Source organism: Cladophialophora bantiana (genome assembly GCF_000835475.1).
Source record: "Cladophialophora bantiana CBS 173.52 unplaced genomic scaffold supercont1.2, whole genome shotgun sequence".
Lineage (NCBI taxonomy): Eukaryota > Fungi > Ascomycota > Eurotiomycetes > Chaetothyriales > Herpotrichiellaceae > Cladophialophora > Cladophialophora bantiana.
This window is the reverse complement of record NW_015971576.1, coordinates 686,700-707,628: the sequence shown is the minus strand read 5'-3', so window position 1 is coordinate 707,628 and position 20,929 is coordinate 686,700. Positions and strand designations below refer to the sequence as shown.

Genomic DNA, 20,929 nt, shown 5'->3' with positions numbered 1-20,929 from the left:
GAGTTCCTGAATCATGACCCGTCGCAAGGCGATACCTCCTGGTTCTTCGACAACTCAGACTATCACCAATGCCAATTTCTCAACAAACAGCACTCATGCAATCGATTGTGCTCCGCAGGTGACAGACGGAAAATGGCCAGAATCCCCGTCCCGTCCTCCCTCCAATCCCGCTTCCATACCGCCGTCTCCTCCAGGTAGTCTGCTCGACCTGATGGCCGGAACAACGCACTTAATCAACACCTCCCTTCTCCTACCAGGCCGCGGCAAGCCTCAGCACAACATGTCTATCATTCTCCAAGGCGGGACCATAACTTCGATCCAGCCCACAGCGTCCGTGCCGCCACCTTTCAAAAACCTCCCGACCACGACTGTCCCCGTCCTAATGCCCGGGCTGTGGGACTGTCACATCCACCTCCTCGGCAGCAAGACATTCAACTTCGCCGAGATCGCCACTCAGTCGACGGCGCTGGCGGGCGCCAGGATCGCAAGGAACGTGCATGACATCCTGATGAGCGGATTCACCTCGGTGCGCGAACTGGCAGGCTACGGGCTCGAAGTCTCCAAGGCGATCGAAGAAGGCACCCTCGTCGGGCCAAACATATACTCTTCGGGCGCCGCGATATCCCAGACCGCAGGCCATGGGGATGCCTTCGACCTGCCCTCGGGATTCGTCGACTCCCTCTTCGGGGTAAGGGACACTCAATCAAACGCGATGTCCCCGGGTACGGGACCGATGATTATCGCCGACGGGGTCGACGAGTGTCGGCGCGCTGTTCGGCTCCTGATCCGACGAGGCGCCAAATGCCTCAAAGTATTCGCGAGCGGCGGCGTGCTGAGCATCGCAGACGATCCTCTGCGGCAACAATTCTCGCTCGACGAGTTGAAAGTCATTGTGGAAGAGGCCCAGCGCGCCGGGAGGGTCGTCGGTGCGCACTGCCACGGCAAAGACGGGATCATGGCAGCACTGCAGGCGGGCGTGCACACCATCGAACATGGCACGTACATGGACAAGGAATGCGTCGAGCTCATGAAGAAGCAAGGTACCGTGTACGTGCCGACGCGGACAATCGTGAAAGTAGGCGTCGATCACCCGGAACTCATGTCGCCGGAGTCGTACCGGAAGATGCTGGAGACGGCACGACACCACCGTGACGCGTACCGCCTAGCCGTGAAATCGGGCGTCAAGATCGCCCTTGGCACCGACTTGGGCATCAGCACCCCCCCGACACATCCACTCGCGCACGGCCGGAGCGGCGGCGAACTCGCCTACGCCGTGAGCGACGGCGGCATGGAGCCCCTGCAGGCCATCGAGGCGGCCACGGCCATGGGGCCCGAAGTGCTCGGCGGCCTCGGCATGGCGCCCAAGAGCGGCAGGATTGAAGCCGGGTACGACGCTGATCTGATCGCGTTGAGCGCCGACCCGTTGGAGAACATGGACTTGTTCAAGGACCCGGACAACATCACGCACGTGTGGAAGGGCGGCCGGCTGTTCAAGAGTCCCATACCTGTCTGAGCAAAAAGTAAAAATTTGTATTAGATCGTCTTTCGTGAAATCTTCGAGGGGGCCAAATAAAGGTTCAATGGTTCGTCTATAAAAGCGGGCGTTCAGATATATTCTTTTCGTCTCTCTGTCTGTCTCTCCACACGTCTGACCGTGCCGAGTGAAGACTGAACTAGATAGAGCTAGCTTGGTGTTTTGGGATTCGACCTTGATCTGAGCAAAAGGCCAAGATGCCATGCCCGCCATGCATTTATCTGAGGCCCTATTCGTCTCTAGAGGATTCTTCTTTCCGCCACTCAAATACTAATACATGGGGTTGCCGAAGAGCATGCCTTCGAGCAAGCCAAAAAGCCGATAACATGTCTGAAATGATAATACTAAAATGCTCAGCACCTCGTCTCTGCTGCCCGGTTTTCAGTTGGGTCGAGGAGCCAGCTAGAGCTACAAACATACATCGGTTTGCTCTCAAGCAAGCTTGCACAATTGCCAACCTGCCAGAGACCAACAATGCTGAAGACTCGCCGCCGCAGTGCTCGAGCACACCGCCGCAGCCACCGCTGATGTGGGCACCACCGTGAACTGAGTTAGCGGAGGTGGAACAATCGCGCTCGCCCCTGTACCTAAGCTTAGTGCTGCGCTGGACATCGACGAATTCATGTCCCCACCGACGCCAACCTGAATAGGGGCGGTCGGTGTGGTCACATTTTTTCCTCCGTTTCCAGAGAAACTTTGGCTCTCAGACGCTGATCCGTTTCTGGTACTAGCAGTCACAGACGTTGTCGGTGTAGTCGCTGTGGTTGCCGTGCCGGTGAAGGTGTGAGGATTGGGTGGTATGGTCTTCCCGCCAAAACCGTGGCTGTGGACATGTCGAGTGGGAACAGCTGTCATGGTGAAAGCAGAGGTTGGTGCGAGATCAGTTGCCGTAGAGCCTATACTGCCGTTGCCCGCTCCTTTGCTGATCGTTGTGCCATTCCCAGTGCTACTAGTTGCAGTGATGCTGCAAGCCGTCGCAACACCATTTGCATCGAGCGTGCAAGTGACGGGAATGTTTTTGTTAGGGCAGTTGAGATTGGTGAGAGACTGAAGGAATCGGTTGGCCAGGAAGGTGAAAAGATTTGTGCCAACTGCTGGATCCGCGGTTTGGGCGTTTGTGAGCGCAGTCTGGAATCCAGCTAGGAAAGGAGGCTGGATGGCAACTAAATTGTTGCAATAGTCTGTTGGTGAACCATTATCCGTTTTGGGCCCATTCCCCAAAGGTGGCATGTTAACGCCCAGCCGATAAGCGTTGGTCTTTGAGGTGCTCATCTGGCCGTTCGAAGTGAGGAGGCAGTCGGGGTCATTGAGAGGAGCGAGAGCAATTGGTTCCTGTTGCTGAAGAAGGGCTTGTAGTTCTTGAGAAGCCATGGAGGAGACCATTGTACCAGGGTCGTCGAGGCTGGGAATCCTGAAAGGAGTGCAGCCGATCACAGGATCCACAAAGTCAGCAATCAGAGCTTCGTCCGAAGCATTATCAATCTCTGTAGCTGTGGGAAAGTTGGCTACATTTGCAGCGGTGAACTGGACGGTGCTGCCATCGGCCAGGAGAAGGTACTTGGTGGGCAAATTGTCAGACTGATCCTGGTCAATGATTTCAAACGAACGACTGGACAGACACTGGTTGCCGTTGTTGTCAGTACCCAAAGGAGGAACTATCAGCTTTCCGGCGGCCACAGCAGCATTGGCAGCATCCCAGAAAGCCACCGTGTTGCACCAACTGACTTGACCGAACACATCTCCCTTGGCGCCAGGAAGGCCGTTAACACATTTCAGGTTCTGCAGGACGGGAGATGCATTGCTGTCTTGTCCATTTGCGTCGACGAGTGTCAGTGTGTTGCCATTGAAGCCGAAAAACAGAATCACCTGCGATCCAGCGGCAATGTTGGGAACAACCGGGGCCACTTGAGGCGTTTTGCCTTGATCAATGATCAGCGGATGGTAGACTGAAAGTTGTCCTGTAGGGTCTATAACAGCGGCTTCGGCGAATGCTTGTTGGGCACCAACAGCCTGGGAACATGGGGCCAGTAGCTGCCATGGTGTCGAGAGCCCCGCAGCCGTAAGCGCATTTGCTGGAATTTGCAGTTGACAATCTACTACATTGGGATCTAAGGCTGTGGTGTTTGCCGCTGCCTTTGTGCTGGTAACTGCATGTGACGAGGTCGTGGTCGATGGTGCAACGGCAGGAGTGGTTGTGTTACTGAAGAAGACTGCGGTACCTCGAGGAGCCGCATGAGTGACCGTGGCAAGGAATGAAAAGGCCACTAGGGCGACTGAAGAGAAGCTAGCCATGCTGTGGAGTTGCTGTAAAGAATGTGCTGTGCGGCGTAGCGGCGGGATGGGAAACGATAACGAATGCCAGGCCCAGCCTGGGAGTAAAGAAAGTACTCGGTACAAGGAGAAAAAAAAAAGAAAAGAACGGATGCACAGGGAAGGGCTTTTGCTGGAGAAGGGGGAAACAAGAAGTACTTCACAAAGCATTATAAAGAGCATCAGGCGACGAAGAGAAGCTCCTTGACCGATGGCTGGAACCACCTCGACGAGGTTCACGATGCTGCGTAACGTCGAATCCATTCTCCATAAGGCAGGAGAGTATGGGGATGATTGCATTGGAGATGAGAGGATCAGTCGAAGTCGAATAGTACCCACTGGCTGCATGATTGCCATTGGTATGCATCTTGAAAAGGCTACTGTTTAGGCTGGGGATGCAAGTGCTGATGCAGATTTTTGGATCTGGGTGCCAGCCTTACCGCCTGACGAGTTGGAGAATATGCCACCAATGCCAAGTAGCTCGGTAATGTGGCGTGTTGACCACGGAGCGGGCAAGGGGCGTGGAAATTAAAGTACTCAAGCGATTGTGGTTGTGCTTAGCGAAAGCTTGACCTGTTCTTCATCGGGGTGATGGGAAGAGGAAAGTTCGAGATGGTGAGACGCCAACTGAAACAAGACAATCGCGAATGTCTCCATCCTCAAGCACGTGTAAGAGTAGCCACTAGGTCTCGCCACTGGTGCACTCAAGGGGCCAAATTCATCATCGTCATCCCTTCGGCATCGTACTCTCCACACCGCGTCGTCGTCATTGCCGGGCGCCCTTCTGCTGCGGCAAATATAACCAGGAGGGACAAGAAAAAGGGGATGTTGAAGTTTCGACCGCGTCCTGTCCTTGTTTATCGGCCTTGCACCTCCTTGTCGTAGTCTTTGCTCAATCGCAGAGTGACTTGTTGGAGGCGTGCACTCCGTACTTGGTATACCTCGACGCATTGTCAAGCAGCGGTCCCGCTACCCGGGTTCTGCTGTTTTGGTCCCACGTTCATCCCGGTAGTTGGTCGCTGCAGTCATCGCTGTCTTTTTGTGCCTTCCAGAAGAACCATCCGACGAGGATACCGAATTTCAAACCTGCAGCAAGCCACAATGCTCCCCCCATTCCGGCCGAGGACTTGTACATTTCCCCACCGATGATGCCTCCGAGGAAAAGCGCCACAATGCACGCAGCCCGTCTCTGTTGTTTCCTCTCGCTGACGACAAAGAACTCCCAGAGACTGGCGCTCTTCCTCCACGAATCTCGGATGTTGTACAGGTCGGCGCAGACGTCGTGGTACAAGGCACTCAGGACAATTGTTGGCAGTTCGACGACGGAAAGCAATCTCGAGAGCGTGACTTGCCCTGCGGCCTGGAAGGAGACCAGGGCTATCGGGCACAGGTCGAGGAAATTGATCATGGACGCAGGTATCTCGTCGTTGCCCGACGAAAAAGTACCGGCGACGAACGGTTGGTTCGACACCTCGTTCGTGGATACCAAGCTCGCGGCAATGACAATGAAGACTGTCTGAACAAAAAAGGATACGATGAGGTTGAGTCGTCGGCGAGACGAGAGTGGTGGTTGGCAAACTCGGCCGCTGGGATAGCGATGCAGCGTACTGAAGAACAACGCACCCAGGCAGAAGGCACCGATGGATGTCAGAGACTTGTAATATTGCTGCTTGTGGCTCGCTTTCGGCTGACCACCCAGACCAAGGGCGGCAAAGACGGTGTTGCCTAGGTAAAGAGACACGTCAAAAAGGCTGCTGACCGAGATCATCCTTGAGGTGAGGAGGTTAAGGCGCGTACCAGTCTGCATATTGACAAAACAGTTCCACGTGTTGAACGCCACGCTGTCAATGAGGCCTGAGATGAGGAAGCAGGTTACAAGAACCACACTCATATAGGAGGAATCGAGTTCCTGCAAGAAGTATCTTTGAGAGGCATTTGCCGTTCTTGTTAAGCTTTCCATTCGACCCATTATGCAATCCGCACTTTTGTCAGTTCGCACCGGAGTCTCTGTGGATTGAGGCGTCGGTGACAATGGATCGAGTTTCATCTTTTTTAAATGGAGAAGGGACCTATCACCTTTACATGTGCCAGGGACGAGCATGCATTCATCACCGAGCAAAAGGCGCCAAGGAAGGCCGTTTGTTCAACGTCGGATGGACTCTCTGTGTCACAAAAGCTCGGCCAGAGTTGCGATCTCTCTTATTCGGGAAGATGGATGGTATGTTGTGCAGCGTGGGAGAGCCGTTGCGCTGACATCCGCAGATAAAGGCATGTTCCGTGGCTTCTACGGTCAATCTGAGAGTGTGGCCAGGATGGTGACGGTGAGCCAGTCCTTGTGTTGACAAAGCTACATGCTGGTCGCCACGCCATGAGTCCTTTGGAGGAGAGTGAGACAGTCCTCCTCGTCCCTAATGGAACACAGAAAGCTGACCACATAGCATAGTCTCGATAGCCCTAAAACTTCCCAGATCTTCTCCTGCTACCTAGTAGCCCAGCTCTCTTACAACTCGATTCTACCGCCCTGTGCCGCCTTCCGTATTCCTAAACCTATGTGAATCCAGTCGGACAATATTTGGTGAAATGAGATGGACCCACAATGTCGTACGACCGTCTGCGAGATGAGATAGCGTGGCGACGTCTTGGTGATGCGTTTTCGAACGAACTCCCAGCATCCACATATGATCACAATGACCCGAGGTTCAGAGAAAAGAGCAGAGCAACGCTGGAGAAACCAGGGTATCGTGTCGATGAATGAGGCTTGCCAATGGCGAAACATCCAAGCAAAGCTTTCAGCCCACTCCCTCTTCCTGACACTAGTGGAACCGCCCTCCTCTTGCACGATAAAGTTCATCCAATGCTGGGGGGAGCATGTCGACAGCAGGCAGAGCAGGGTCTCCGAAACCATAAGGGGCAATCGCCCATCGCATCTCGAGAAAGACGAATTACATTACGAAGGCTGGGTATCGAGAGAAGTATGAGCAAATGTCAGACTCTTAGTCTCTAGACAGCTGCAGTAAATGTGCATTAATCTGCTCCTAGTTCAACGTCAAGAGATATCATCATTGCGACGACAACTGTTTGGAAAGAATAGCCAAGTCCTCTGTCGCACACAAAATCTTCTATGGTCTTGACCAGTTGGGAGAAACATTCATCCGCGTCGATGCTGAGAACCTAGGTTTTGACATCTGGCTCGGTTCTGCCAATGAATTTCTGGAGTTGCAAGAGTTCAATGGCAAGTCCGACCGATCCCTTGAGATAGGCCTGCGTGTCTTCGCCAAGCTTGTTCTTGTCCTCCTCGAGCTTCTCGACGTAGAGACGGATGGTGGCACCGCTGCTGCCCGTACCCGATAATCGAACGACAGCTCTCGTGCCGTCGTCGAATTTGAAATAGATACCTTGATTCTTTGACACCGAACCGTCTAGATCGGTGTATGAGAAATCGTCCGCTTCTACAATCTTGCGGCCTTGAAGCTCTGAACCAACAGTGTCGGACTTTGCAATCTTTTCTTTGAGATACTTGACCATGTCATTGGCTCCGTCGCTGCTCACATTCTCGTAGTCGTATCGTGTGAAATATACGCGGCCATACTCATGCCAGAATTCCTTTTGAATCTCAGCAATGGACGGGAACTTGCCGGTTTCTTTCCCCACACCCGCAATGATGTTGAGCCAAGCAGTGATGGCCCACAAGCCGTCCTTTTCTCGGATATGATTTGAGCCGGTGCCAAAAGACTCCTCACCGCAGATCGACATCTTGTTGGTATCGAAGAGCGCGCAGAAGAACTTCCATCCGGTGGGCACGACATAGAGGCTCAAGTTCTGCTTCTTGGCCACAAGGTCGAGTGCTGCCGAGGTGGGGAAAGACCTTGCTAGACCGTAGACACCCTGCTTCTTGAAGTAAGGAATGTATTTTTGAGCGTAGTGGGCAATGATAGCCAAGGAATCACCCGGCGAGACGAAGGCATTCTTGCCATAAATCATGTTCCTGTCACCGTCGCCGTCCGAAGCGGCACCAAAGTGGATACCCTCCTTATCAACTCTTTCGACCAAAGAATGGGCGTAGGTCAGGTTCGGGTCTGGGTGACCGCCGTTAAAGTCGGGGCTGGGCTGGCAATTCTGGGTGCTTTCAGGCCCCAAGCCAAGCTCCCCTTGAAATATGGCGACGCCATAGGGACCAGTGACACCGGAGAGGCCATCAAAGAGAACTTTGAAGTCGGGCTGAGACCCGAAGAAGGACCGGATGAGGTCGAAGTCGAAGATGTCCTTCAACATAGCCATATAGTCCGCTACAGAGTCGATGATCTCGACTTCCAGGTCCCCATACTTCTTGGTGCCGATTGTGGACAGGTCCACTTCGGGAATGTCTGCAATTTTGTATGAAGTAAGGGACTTTGACTTTTCAAAGATCTTGTTTGTGACGGATTCCGGGGCAGGGGCACCATTGGAGAGGTTGTACTTCATGCCGAAGTCTGCTTTAGGGCCTGGGTCATGGTTAGATGTAGGCTCGGCAATGCTCGACGTCTCTTGACATACCACCGGGGTTGTGACTGGCAGTGAGAAGAATACCACCGGTGGCCTTTCTGATGCGAATGACGTGGCTGGCAGCTGGAGTGCTCAGGATGCCGTTCTGGCCGATGAGAAGCTTCTTTACACCGTATGCAGCGCCAATCTTCGCAATCAGCTGGACCACTTCGGGATTCCAGTATCGCCCATCACCACCAATGACGAGAAAGGCACCGGCTGCACCTTCGGGAATCGACAGGAGGATCGAGGTGATGAAGGACTCGCTGTAGTGAGGCTGTTGGAAGACGGTGACCTTCTTGCGAAGTCCTGACGTACCAGGCCTGGGGGAAAAGGAGTTAGAAAATAGTTGTCGCTGATGGTTCTCGTCTGAAGCTTACTTCTGGTCGGCGAAGGGTTTGAATTGGACTTCTTGCACGTTTACCATTATGGTGATCTGCTGAACGGGTCGCTAGATTGAAGGGACAAGATCTGGCTAAATGAGTCTGTGAATAGCTCGACAAGAAGCGACAGGCAAAGTGATTGTGAAGGAAGTTTCAAAACTGCATCAAGTTGGCTGGAGGGAAAATTTGGGGCACTGAAGATTCCCCTTAACTGCCAACGTGGAAAATGAAGCAACGACAAGAATCGCGGGGCAATAGCAAGCGACCTTCAACAAACCCTTCTGACCCTGCAGGCGATACGTCATGGCTCAACTCGCCCGTCCATGCTCTCATTTCTCCGATCAGTCAGTCACAACTTCTGATTGGCGGACTCAGCCCACCCAAGCTCGACATCGCTCACACCACTCTAAACTCTGGTCTTGCATGCTTCGTATCGTCCCTAATAGCCTGCATCGTGAACAGTCAACGGCGGCTTGCTAAGCTAATGCTAGTGAAGTGTGTGGTCCCAAGCTATCAAGACCAGATGGTGGAGCTGCAGCATGCCATAACATTTGATAAGTTTCATCCACCAAGGCCGATAAAGCAGAAAGTGCATGACGATGGCCTTTTTGGGCCTTTTAGAATCAATATCTCGGACCTGTTGTTTCTGAAGTGCATATATTCTAGTTGCGTATGCTCAAGAGAGACCCGCCCAAAAGACACGATTCCTATTTCCCTGCATTATAGGGCTTGATGCATATATTCGCATTTGGACTCCAAGAGGCCTTTGGGAACTGGTTTCTGCGGTTTGTATTGTGTCTGTTTTAGGTGAAAAGCGCTCCGTGCGTGGTAACAAATCAAATGTAGCACCCTGAAACTTCTATGTCATACCGATGTAAGATCGCTTTGTGTGAGCGGCTTTGGCATCCCAGGGACACATCGGCTCTCTAAAGTCAGGGCAAGTTTACCGAGTAACAGCAGGGACAGCCCGTGCTTCATATTGGGGTTGAATGTGCCGGATTACTGACCGGTACCTGTGTCCTCCTGCCGACGTAAATAGTGACTACTGGTAGGTGCTCGGTGAGTGGTGACAGGATGCAGCCAGCCTCGTCTCTCCGCAGATTCACCAGGCTGAGTCTATCCGGATTGGGATTGGCGCCGGCTTGGCGGTTCTGCCTCGTCAAAGAAAGTCACGGCGGCGGCAGGAGCCTCTACAAACTCGGCCCAAGAGTAAATTAAGTTGGTGACCTCTCTTCATCCACACTGTCAGTCCAGACATTTTCATTACTTGCGTTCAAAAGCCCCATTCCTCTGAATTCGAACCAGCCTTGCCACTCATTTGAGCATCGTCTCCCCCCCATCGCGTGCGCCGTTCCTCCGATAGCTCACCGTTCCTTGCCGAGTCTGCGGAGCAGGCAAGCCCTCCTATTCACCAGCGTGCTGCATGCACAATAGACCTCAAGTGGCGAAAGCGCCGCCATACTGGTGACTGTAGCGTCTGTCTTTCAGAAGAGTCGGATTCAACTTTGGCGAAGCACAGTTGTGTCTCACGAATTATATCGGAGATTTGTTCTCCGCCATCTCTGTGCGCAGAGAGCGGAGAATCGACGTTCACTTTAAGGGGTCTTTCGATTTCTGATTGCCACCATGCCCTGCTTCAAAGGCCTCGCTGTGAGCATACACACTCCCAATGGGCCTTTGCCAGAATACTCGGTACAGAGAACCTCTCGACTCTCGAGAATCAGTGCCTACATCCCGGTGCCGCCTGCGCAAATTCCCGCCGACTCTCTGACCGGCAAACCCGAACAATCGACTTTCGCCATTTCTATTACCCTCCTCACTCCTGGCCAGGAAGTGCCATACTCCACTCCAAAGGCTACACCAGATAATCCTAATCCCAAACCTAAACTTGTTGGAGGACTTCCTGGCCACACAAGCGATCGAGGAAAGTATGCAAGCTCTGTTGGACCTTATGTCCCCTTGACAACTTCGCCGAACGAAACTATCGCCGCCTACATCTACTTCGATGGCCGAGCCAAGGAGGAAGTTGCAACACTGCTAAGGAAGGGTGAGGAGACCTGGGTCAATTCTCGATGGGTCAGTGTCCCCGAGAAAGAGGGAGGCGGGTTGGCAGAACGAGAGTTTTTGTTTCGTGAAGTTGGCCTCGAGCGGTGGCTGAATGGTCTAGACCTTGACGGTAAAGATGCAGCGGCAACTATTGAGAGACGCAGACAGAAATTGGAGAAGAGACGAAGAAAGCGGAAGGAGACCACTGGGAGTGAAGACGAGTCCAATGGAGTTAAGAAGAAGGATAGAACAAAAAACACCATGCGCTACGGCGAAGGAGGCGAATTAAAGGACGTTTCAGATGATGAAGGGTCTTTAAGCGACACCGGTTCTTCGGAAGATGATGACGACCCGATACCAGAGGCAGCAGGCCAGATTAAGGTCGCCTTGTTCCGAGTGCTAGCTTCGGGAGAAATCAAGCGCGGAGAATATTCACCTCAATTCGATGCGCATGATGATTCGGAAGGTTCAGACGTTGGAGAAGGCGCCGGTAATGGAGACGGCAAGAATCGGGCAGATGTCGACCACACCACCAGTTTTGCTAAGCCAAAGACCTTGGATCCCAAAACCATCTCGACGCAAACCGTGACTGGTATTGACCCCACCGACAAACCTTATGCGGTCTTCACGTTCCTTTACCGAGGGGAACGTCAATTGCAGAAGATGGGCATTCTTGCGGGAGCCAAATCCGATAAGATCCCTACCAACACGAAGAGACGCAGCATAGCGGCAGAGCTTCCCAAGCTTGGACCTCTTAAGAAAGAGGGGACTGCTGGGTTTTCCAACTTTCGCGACTCGGAAGGACGACGGAGCCGAAAAGGCAAAGGAACAAGCGATGATGAGATGGAGAGTGAGAGTGATGATGACGCTGCCGGCATCATTGGCAGGATGGAAGATATCAATGATGCGGATTCAAAGAGGGACCCAAGCATGCTTACTCCTGAAGATGCAGAGCGAACAGGCCAAGTTGCAGAAGGTATCCGTAAAATGAAGGTAAGAGACCCTTCGCCGTTGAAATTCCGGCATGGGCTAAGGTATCATCAGCTCAAACGACAGCATTCGGCAGAACCGCTGAATAGCAACGGTGTGACGGAACCTCGCAAGAGCTCGAAATCTGGTAGCCCTTCGGGTAGTTCGACCCCCAAAGCTGGTGCCATTGAGCTTGCCACGTCGCCGGCGGGCACGAACACGGGGACGTCCGGTATGAGCAGCAGCCTAGATGTCCAAAAAGACGATGATAGTTTCATGGTCGGCAGTCCGATGAAGAGACATCGGGCAAGCATCGCGGATTTCGATGAAGACATCAAAAAGCGATTAGGTGGTGGCCTGTCCACGTCTTCGAGCACAATCGGCGAGATTCTGGGGGCTTCGGGACCATCTCAATCGACTGCAACAAATACCAATCCTTCTGGCCTGCAATTCGGCGGCCCACTGATCAAAGAACCAGCTGCTGACGACGAAGAACTCTGAAAAGACATCACACGCGCCCTTTGGAGCAGACTGAGTGCCGGAACTGAATCATGTCCACGGCGTTGGGAGAATTTTACCTGCATGATGGTAGGTAGTCTTCGGAAATGCTGGCCGTCGGGACGATGCCACGTTAAGGGAAAGACAGGATTGACGCCGTTCATAGCGTCTTCTGTCGGCATTTGGGTTGGGAATTCAACTCTTCTACTTTTCTTTTGTCAAGACATCGCGGAATTTGGAGCCAGGATGGTCACATGGAGACGGAAGATACACACAAGTGAGGTTTGGCCATGGAATATTTTGAGTAATTGTGCGAATCACACGCCTGATCATGATGGATTGTACTGGGGGGACGAGTGGCGGTAGATGCCTCTGAGGAGCTGCGAGCATGGAATGCATAGTTCAGGAAAGGCAGGGGCTGCAGGGAGTCTCAAGTGGTGCTTTGGACGGGGGAGGGCACAAGAGACTGGGGAGAACCAAATGATACGGGCATGGATGCATGATTGCTGGCTCAACCCGCGATGGTCATTGTACCAACACCAGGCATCGAAGAGTTTGTTTTTCCATGTTCGAAAGACCAATCTCATACCCAGTACACACAGACGCGTCCCAAAAAATGCCTGGAGCTGCCAGCCAGCGAAGCCGGGCAGAAAATCAAACCACATTATCAAATTTCAGAAAGCTTCTCTAAGTGCTACCTGGTCCTACATAGTCCATAACGGTTGCCCGCTGCTTCGGCAGGAGTCGTCGCAGTTGTTTGATTGGAGCGGAATCCCACTCCACCGTCAGCGCCGGGAGCCTCGTGGGGTCTTGGCCTCGATGCGCCAGTTGCACCAGCCAGCTCGCCATATGTGTTTTCGGTACATATCGTCATCCCTGTTTTCCGATACTTTGAACTTTTGCTCATCCGCCCCTCCTCGTTCTCCCCACGAGCCTTGTCCTCAGGCTGTCGACGCCCTGGTGGCGAATGGTGACGGATGACCAGATAATCGTCATTACTTTTCCATCGTGATCCAATCGCTGCTGGAGGTTTGTTTAAACCCCGTAGTCGATCCCACGCCACTTTTGGTCTTTTTGACAATGTTGTCGAGATGTCCACTTTGTTTTTATTTTGCATGGAACGCTCGACAAGCCTGCTGCTTGTCAGTCCATTGTGAACTGGGTGGATGGGGCCCGAGCACATCTTTGAGACACTGGTCGTTGCCAGGCCGAGACCCAAAGCCAGAACATATTTTGAAAGACTCTCAGATCAAAACATCAAACCATAACTAGAAGATTCGCCGAGGCAGGAGCGCCATGGCACTCACCAGATCTACCGATCCACTGGTCTGGATTGACTGCGAGGTAGGTGCATGCAGACTTCGTGCCCCTTTCTGCATCCTTCTATGATCGGCCCAGGAGAATCACTCCCTGTCCATCCTTTTCCCCACAACGTTCGGTGGCTTGCAACCGTGCAGACTCCTGAACAGTTCAAAATAGACGAAAAGTCATAAACCGCCATCCAACTTCGACCGCACCTCGCTTTTCTGCGTCATTTTCTTACACTAATGCTGGTTCCCAGATGACAGGTCTCCATCCCGCCAAAGATACAATCATGTCTATATCATGTATAATCACTACGGCCGACCTCAATCCGCTAGACCCCGAAGGCTTCGACGCTGTGATATTCCACACGCCGGAACAACTCTCCAAGATGTCAGAGTGGTGTGTCAAGACGCATGGCGAGTCCGGCCTTACGCAGGAATGCCTCACCTCATCGATCGGTGCTGAAACCGCTGCGAACCAGCTCCTTGCATACATCAAACATTACGTCCCCGAACCCGGCCGGGCCCTTCTGGCGGGGAACAGTATCCACGCCGACCGGGCCTTTCTGGCCGTCCCGCCTTGGAACGTCATTCTGGAGCATCTCCATTATCGTCTATTTGATGTCTCGGCGATGAAGGAGATGGTACGGCGCTGGGCGAGCGAGTCCGTGTTGATGGCAGCTCCGCGGAAAGAACTCAGACATACTGCTAGAGCTGATGTATTGGAGAGCATCCAGGAGGCGCAGTATTATAAGTACTTGATCGAGCGAATGGGTCTGGGTATTCCCGGTGAGTTCCAAGCAGTCCCCTTGTAATTCTGTCGGGCAAGTTGGGGGAAGAAACTCACCTCCTTTCTTGTCACCTTCTTCCCTTTGAGCAGCGTTGCAGCTTTTCGGCGTTCACAGAAACACTCAAACGGTACAACAGCAACAACTGACAGAATTGCACCACTAGCCCCTCCAAACTCGATGCCAATCCAGACACAGCCGCCCATGCCGGGACCAGGGACAAAGCAAGGCCAAGAAGCCCTCGATATGCTCCGCAACAGCGGCACACTAATAGGCGATGTCGGGGATCTCGACCCCGGCTTCAGAACTGATGTACCGTGACCGGGACAAATGCGCCATCTTGCCCGATCTCGCAATCCCCATTTACATACGTTTAGACAAGTCCGGACATCTCCAGAAGAATGGCACATCGCATTTAATGATGAGTGGAAATGTAGTTGGGAAAGGACAATGGAGAATTCACCATCACCGTCACCACCAACATCGTCATCATCATCGGCGTCACTGTCTTTTTGAATTGGTTTGCCCACCGCCGTCACCACCACCACACGTACACCACGCATGAACCCGGCTAATCCCAAGTCCGGGCCAGGTACATAAGTAGATAGATAAATGGAGCACAGGCGGCGAGAACTAGCGAACCCGCAAAATAAGAACACGGGAAGGCGAAGAGGCGGACCTCTAGGCATTGCGTAAAACGCCAATCCACGGGCCTGGGACGTAGTTGTACATACATCAGCATGCTCAACCGGCCCTTTCGGATTATGCTCTCCCTGTCTTCCCCACCCTTTCTTTTTGGCGCCCCGGAAGAAAGAGCCTCGCTCGTAATAACCTTGAACGACTTCGGACTCAGACTGAGCAGAATTGGCCACTGCTCTGATTAACGCCTTGAAATCTAAATCGCCGCCGCCAACTCCATAATTCGTCACTTCTGGTTCCTTTGAGCCTTTTACCTCCCTGTTGCCTCCGCTCTGGCAAGCCTATACCTCACGGCCTCTCTGACAACTTGGCCGCCCCATACGCTGTCATCCCCGCCCTTCGAGAACTCCATGCCCGCCACGTCCCCTCGCTCCTGTTCCGCAAGCAGCACACTAAGATCCTTCTTCTGACTGCTTAGCCACCTCTCGACGAATTTCTGCGGATCTTTCGCCATGCTCGTGAAGAACTGGTGGCGTGCCTTGTGATGATGCAAAGCTTGCACCACTATGGCGAGTTCGTCGTCCAATTTAGCGATGGAGCGGAGTATGGATTGATGTTCCGGGTTCTGGGTGAGTTTGAAGATTAATGGGCGAAGAGGGTCTTCGACCGTAACCTGCACATCGTAGATTGTGGGTTCGGGATTCTTATGATAATCTTCATCGACGCGGATGGTGTAGGCTAATCGCACGGGGGGCAAGGGGTGTAAATGCGGGACCAACCGTTCGGCGGCTTGAGGGAAAAAGAATGTGTCTGTATCAAAGATGCGTTTTAGTGGCTCGTCGCACTGAATACTGCGGCGTTCTTCATCTTCTTGCAGGCCCATGGCGCGTACATAGTCCCAAATGCCCATGACGACTTCGGCGCGATCAGCTTCTTCCATGTCCAGAGTTTCGGCCAGGGCATCGGATAGACGGTATCTTTCCGGTTGTTCGTCGCGTGTCAGGCAGATTGTGATGTTGACATTTTCATCGGCTTTGCGCTCGAATTCAATGGCGTCAAAGTCGCCGGCTTGAGTGCTATTTTGGCCCTTCTTCCATGTCACTGTCTGATTGGGCTCGCCGATGTTGGCTTTGGGGCTGTCAAACTCGACAGTCATGCCCTTGAAGAAGTGGGTGAATTTTTTGGAGGGCGTCTTGAGTTGCTTTTGTTTGACCGGTTTGTGTTGGTCGTCCATCTCTTGATCTTCGTCGTCACTGTGCAAGATGTCGTCGTCGTCATATTCCAGCAGCCTCCCTTGAATCTTGACCCTACAGCTGGGCTCGTTGCCCGAGTCGAATGTGAAGCCTTCTTCGTCTGGGTTCATCTGCCATGGGTGGCCAGACACTGTATTGGAGATCCATATTCGCATCGTCTTCTGCCTCTTGACATTTTTGCTCAGGTTGTCATGGATCTCCAATCTCTTCCGTGCCATCAGATGGTCTAGTCGTTTCTCTGCCTCGCGCAACTTCTTATACTGCTCGACGCCATCCCCAATGACCACTTCTTCCAATCCATCTGGCAGATTTCGATCGGTAGGTTTTCGAACCCGTCGTTGAGCCAACTGGTGTTCGATGGCAGCATTGCGCTGTTGGGCTTGCTGCTGCATCATCTGAGCTTGCGCTTGCTGAGCAGCATGTTGAACAGGCGGAATCTGACCTAGGATTCGTGAGTGAAAGATCTCTTGATGCTGGATGAAACAAGCAGATAAGAGAATCATCCGTCCAGTGTCCACTAGACGACGGTATTTGGGCAGAGAGTCTTGAGGTGATGTTGGCCACGCTAATCCATTTCCTCGAAGGGATTATTGGGGCCTCCACCAATATCTAGGTCTGAAAATGCCTTGGTGCTCGAGTCGCACTCACCTGGCCTGCGTGCCGCTGGGGATCTTCCTTGCGCCTGGGCAAACTGTCGATAATTCTGCATTTGCGGATTCATGTTGCTGTCGTTGTCTCGAAATCATTAACCATCCGAAGCGAGGAGAAAAGGCGATGGGGGGGCCAGTGGTGTCGCGATTCCGATACGGCAATGACGCCACCAACTAGAGCGTGTCAATGGGTTTGGCGAAGCGTTGGTCAATGAAGGAGATGATCGCAAAAGCCGCATCGCCAGGAAAGATCGCGACCTGCAGAACGCGATCCAGGTACGGCTGGGCTAGTCCTCTTCTGGCCCAGAGACTTGGCATCAGAATGAGCCATACAAGAACACCGACAGAGCAAGGCTGTTCGCTTCTTTTCTTTTACCGACCTCCGAATATTCATTTTGCGATCCAGTCAAAGTTATTGGACATATCTTGTAGAGCACAGCGGCAGAATTCAGGGGCTCACGCACGCCCAGCTGTCTTACAGCGAGGCCATCATTTCCATTGCGAATGCAGGCCTAGCGAAAATGGGCAAGCCAAGATTGATCATCATCATAAGACATGCTCAATCAGAGGGCAACCGAGACAAGGCTATTCACCAGACGACTCCAGACCACAAAGTCGGACTAACGGAGGAAGGGCATCGACAGGCTCTGGAAGCGGGAGAAAAGCTGCGCTCTCTTCTTCGAACTGATGATACGCTACACTTCTTTATCTCCCCGTACAGGAGGACCCGAGAAACAACAGAAGGCATTCTGAAAAGCTTGTGCTCCAATGAACCTGTCCCTTCACCCTTTCAGCGAGCCCACATCAAGGTGTATGAGGAGCCCAGGCTGAGGGAGCAAGACTTTGGCAACTTTCAACCGGACACCGAAGAAGTTGAGAGACTCTGGCGAGAACGTGCTCAGTATGGCCACTTTTTCTACCGCATTCCCAACGGAGAAAGTGGGGCCGACGTCTACGACCGAGTATCATCCTTCAACGGTTCGCTCTGGAGACGATTTTCCGAAGACACGATGGCCAGTGTTGCTATTCTTGTCACACACGGTCTCTGCAGTCGTGTCTTTCTGATGGCCTGGTATCATTATAGCGTCGAGTTCTTCGAGGATCTGCGAAACATCAATCATTGCGAGTTTTTGGTGATGAAACTGGGTGCAAACGGGAGGTATGTGCTTCAGAACACTTTGCGGCGGTGGTCAGATCTTCGAAGGGAGAAAGCGGCGAGGAAAAGCAGTATCTCGTCTACATCAACCCCCGTAAATATTGAACCCATACCTGTGAGACGCTGGACGATCTCCAAAAATGCCCATGATCCTACTGGAGCCAGCTATATCCCTGTGCCGACGCGAAAAAGCACGGTAGATATGTTCAGAGACGAACCCGAAATGATACACGAAGGAAGTGAAACAAGACGCAATCCAAAAGCAATTCCTACCGAGAGACGAGGCAGTCCGAGCAGAGACCAAAGTCGCGCGGGGGTGCGGTCGTCGAGCAACCTTCGAACATCCCTTAGTAACCTGGCTTTGGACACAGGGAGGAAAAGTTCGAACTTGAGTGGCATAAAGTCGTACCTTGGCAGAGATGGTGGTGGGACAAGATCGGGTCAAGGCTCACCATTTGGATCCGATGATGAGTTTGAAAACGAGAGTCCTAAAGGAACCTCGCTGCCCTCGGGATCGTTGCCAGAATCTCCAGAGAGAGTCAAGAAGGTATTCTCTTCGTCACTGGCACGAGCATTAAGAGGGGAATTAGACGATCCAAATAGGAAGCTGGCGGATGCCCTGGGCGATCAGAGTGACGCAGAGGTGGAAGAGGCGGATCTGGAAATTGGGACGCAAGATCGAGTTTCTGGCGAGCTGCAGCAGATTCTAGATGAAGAGAGGCGGGAGCGGAGTCATAGAAGTATCTATTAGATCGTTTAGTAAGGTTGTGAGAGAAGAATATCAGACAACCATGGACAAAGCGGAGGATAACACGATGGTGACGATAGAACATTGAAAGGCATATTCAGCCTCGTAGCCTCGCGGCGTTCATGTCACATGCTAGATGCAGCCAATGAAAACAGGTATTACTTAGGTTTCCTTCCCTACCGCCCATCGACAATCGACGATCGAGATGGAAATACTATTATGCCTGGCTAGAGCATACCAACAGGCAGAGTCCTTAACCCTCATTTCACAGTCGACATCAGCTTCAGGATGACAGATGCCCTCTATGACCTTCTTCAACCTCGTTTACCACCATCATCTCAACCCTCATCTCCATCCACTGAGATATCCAAATATTTGTCCCGCCTCGTTTCCCTCCGGCTGAGCGACTTGACAACAACTGAGCATCAATCACTTAGTCAGGCAGCCCAGTCCAATCTATTCTCAATTCAAGCATTGAGTTCCCGCTCTCACCGCACGACGATCACGTCATCAGACCATCTCAGCACTCTGTGCTCTTCACTCCCTCTGATATCAACATCTGTTGATTCGATCAAAAATGCAATCCCAGAATTGGATGCTAGCGCTGTGAGTTTCGCCTCAACATACAGCAAGTCCAAAGAGGAAACCACTTCTGGGGGCAGTGGAAATGCCCTCCTTACTGCTCGGCGAGAGTCTTCCCTTCTCGCCCGACAAGCAGACAAGGCTCAGGATATCCTGGAACTTCCTTCTTTGCTCTCTGCTGCAATCGCCTCAGCTCACACTACTTCAGCGACGTCAACAAGCTCCGCATCTTCCAGTGGCAGCGGTGCGAACTACACCCAGGCGCTTGATCTCTTCGCGCACATTAAGCGCCTTCAGATTCTCTATCCCGACTCAGAGTTGGTGAAGTCCGTGGTCGCCAACGCCGAAACCGCAATGAAGGACATGACGACGAATCTCATTGCCGGCCTTCGGGGGCAGAATCTTCGCCTCGCTGCCGCTATCCGCATGATCGGTTGGTTACGACGGGTGGCGCCAGAGCTGTCTACGAGCACAACCACGGGCTTACTATCGGCCAGTGCTCAGATCAATCAACCCGGTCTGTTCACGCCGACCTTCACCTCGCAGCTTGGAATGGGTGCGCCTCCATCCTCACATCAACAAGAAGGCCACTTTGGCGCCCTCTTCCTAGTTTCACGACTATGCACGTTCCTGAGCATGACCGAAGCCCTTTCTCCGCTACGCGATCTCGCGGATCAAGAGACATTGGCTCGGAAAAAAGCTGCAAGGTCCAAAACCAATGCCCAGCATTCAACATCCTCGAGCACGACACGGCCTCTACCAAACCGAAAGCCATCTTCTGGTGCGGGCTACAATCCTTCCCTAGCGGGCCAACAGACGGAACGTTACCTGAAACGGTTCATCGAAATCTTTCGTGAGCAGTCATTTGCGACGATAAGCATGTACCGAAACATCTTCCCCCCAGATGAGCAGCCACAGCCGCCGCATGCTTTCCATTCCTCATCTCCCCAGCCAGAATCATCACTAGATCTGTCCCTCACGCTACCTCCGGCTCTGCAGACATTTCCACTATACTTGGTCGACATGTTCATCTCGACGCTAAAACGATACCTTCCAAACGTGACCGATCCTACAGCGAGGGAGAGCCTGCTTATGCAAGTGCTCTACGCTGCGAATTCGCTAGGCCGGCTAGGGGCAGACTTCAGTTTGATGATCGCAGAGCTGGATGAGGACGAAAAAGACGAGTATGAAGACGACCAAGGCAAAGATACACCCGAGGACGGAGACGACGCAGTCGAAGAAGCAGAAGTTGACGTCAAAGAAAGCGAGTCCGTCGCGAACGGCCTCACGGTCGTCGATGGCCAGGGAGACGGCAAGGCGGAGCCAAACCCAGCGGTGTTAGCGTCGCCAGACACCAAGGCAGAGACAAGGCCGAAGCCGAAACCTGAGCCAGAATGGATCTCGATCATCAAGAAACACCGCGTCCAGGCCGCAAGGTTGGAGGCACTGGCAGCGGGCCAAGAAAGGGCGGACAATGTCCAGAGACAGGGGTCCGCAGATGTTGCTGTTCGGTAGTCTTTCTTGCCTTTAGGTGCCGGATTGTTAGAT

The 20,929-nt window shown here is 52.8% G+C and overlaps 9 protein-coding genes across 9 annotated transcripts; 5 read left to right on the top strand and 4 right to left on the bottom strand.

The window, feature by feature from the left end:
* Window positions 1-13: 13 nt before the first annotated feature.
* Z519_01260 (uncharacterized protein) lies at window positions 14-1,513 on the top strand (the record flags this gene model as incomplete). Its single annotated transcript, XM_016759017.1, has 1 exon — window positions 14-1,513. The coding sequence occupies one exon, from the start codon at window positions 14-16 to the stop codon at window positions 1,511-1,513; it is 1,500 nt and encodes a 499-aa protein (XP_016624345.1).
* Window positions 1,514-1,966: 453 nt separating this feature from the next.
* Z519_01259 (uncharacterized protein) lies at window positions 1,967-3,826 on the bottom strand (the record flags this gene model as incomplete). The annotated part of the gene is made up of 1 exon (XM_016759016.1): window positions 1,967-3,826. The coding sequence occupies one exon, from the start codon at window positions 3,824-3,826 to the stop codon at window positions 1,967-1,969; it is 1,860 nt and encodes a 619-aa protein (XP_016624344.1).
* A 1,018-nt stretch (window positions 3,827-4,844) lies between these two features.
* Window positions 4,845-5,891, bottom strand: Z519_01258 (uncharacterized protein; the record flags this gene model as incomplete). Its single annotated transcript, XM_016759015.1, has 2 exons — window positions 4,845-5,569; window positions 5,642-5,891. 2 exons carry the CDS (start codon window positions 5,889-5,891, stop codon window positions 4,845-4,847), a joined length of 975 nt encoding a protein of 324 aa, XP_016624343.1.
* A 1,124-nt stretch (window positions 5,892-7,015) lies between these two features.
* On the bottom strand, window positions 7,016-8,792 carry Z519_01257 (phosphoglucomutase; the record flags this gene model as incomplete). Its single annotated transcript, XM_016759014.1, has 3 exons — window positions 7,016-8,325; window positions 8,378-8,688; window positions 8,746-8,792. 3 exons carry the CDS (start codon window positions 8,790-8,792, stop codon window positions 7,016-7,018), a joined length of 1,668 nt encoding a protein of 555 aa, XP_016624342.1.
* A 1,582-nt stretch (window positions 8,793-10,374) lies between these two features.
* On the top strand, window positions 10,375-12,264 carry Z519_01256 (uncharacterized protein; the record flags this gene model as incomplete). Its single annotated transcript, XM_016759013.1, has 2 exons — window positions 10,375-11,787; window positions 11,839-12,264. 2 exons carry the CDS (start codon window positions 10,375-10,377, stop codon window positions 12,262-12,264), a joined length of 1,839 nt encoding a protein of 612 aa, XP_016624341.1.
* Window positions 12,265-13,557: 1,293 nt separating this feature from the next.
* On the top strand, window positions 13,558-14,380 carry Z519_01255 (uncharacterized protein; the record flags this gene model as incomplete). The annotated part of the gene is made up of 2 exons (XM_016759012.1): window positions 13,558-13,605; window positions 13,823-14,380. The coding sequence occupies 2 exons, from the start codon at window positions 13,558-13,560 to the stop codon at window positions 14,378-14,380; spliced, it is 606 nt and encodes a 201-aa protein (XP_016624340.1).
* Window positions 14,381-15,302: 922 nt separating this feature from the next.
* On the bottom strand, window positions 15,303-16,966 carry Z519_01254 (uncharacterized protein; the record flags this gene model as incomplete). Its single annotated transcript, XM_016759011.1, has 2 exons — window positions 15,303-16,687; window positions 16,894-16,966. 2 exons carry the CDS (start codon window positions 16,964-16,966, stop codon window positions 15,303-15,305), a joined length of 1,458 nt encoding a protein of 485 aa, XP_016624339.1.
* Window positions 16,967-17,416: 450 nt separating this feature from the next.
* On the top strand, window positions 17,417-18,802 carry Z519_01253 (uncharacterized protein; the record flags this gene model as incomplete). The annotated part of the gene is made up of 1 exon (XM_016759010.1): window positions 17,417-18,802. The coding sequence occupies one exon, from the start codon at window positions 17,417-17,419 to the stop codon at window positions 18,800-18,802; it is 1,386 nt and encodes a 461-aa protein (XP_016624338.1).
* Window positions 18,803-19,087: 285 nt separating this feature from the next.
* On the top strand, window positions 19,088-20,896 carry Z519_01252 (uncharacterized protein; the record flags this gene model as incomplete). The annotated part of the gene is made up of 1 exon (XM_016759009.1): window positions 19,088-20,896. One exon carries the CDS (start codon window positions 19,088-19,090, stop codon window positions 20,894-20,896), a length of 1,809 nt encoding a protein of 602 aa, XP_016624337.1.
* Window positions 20,897-20,929: the final 33 nt, after the last annotated feature.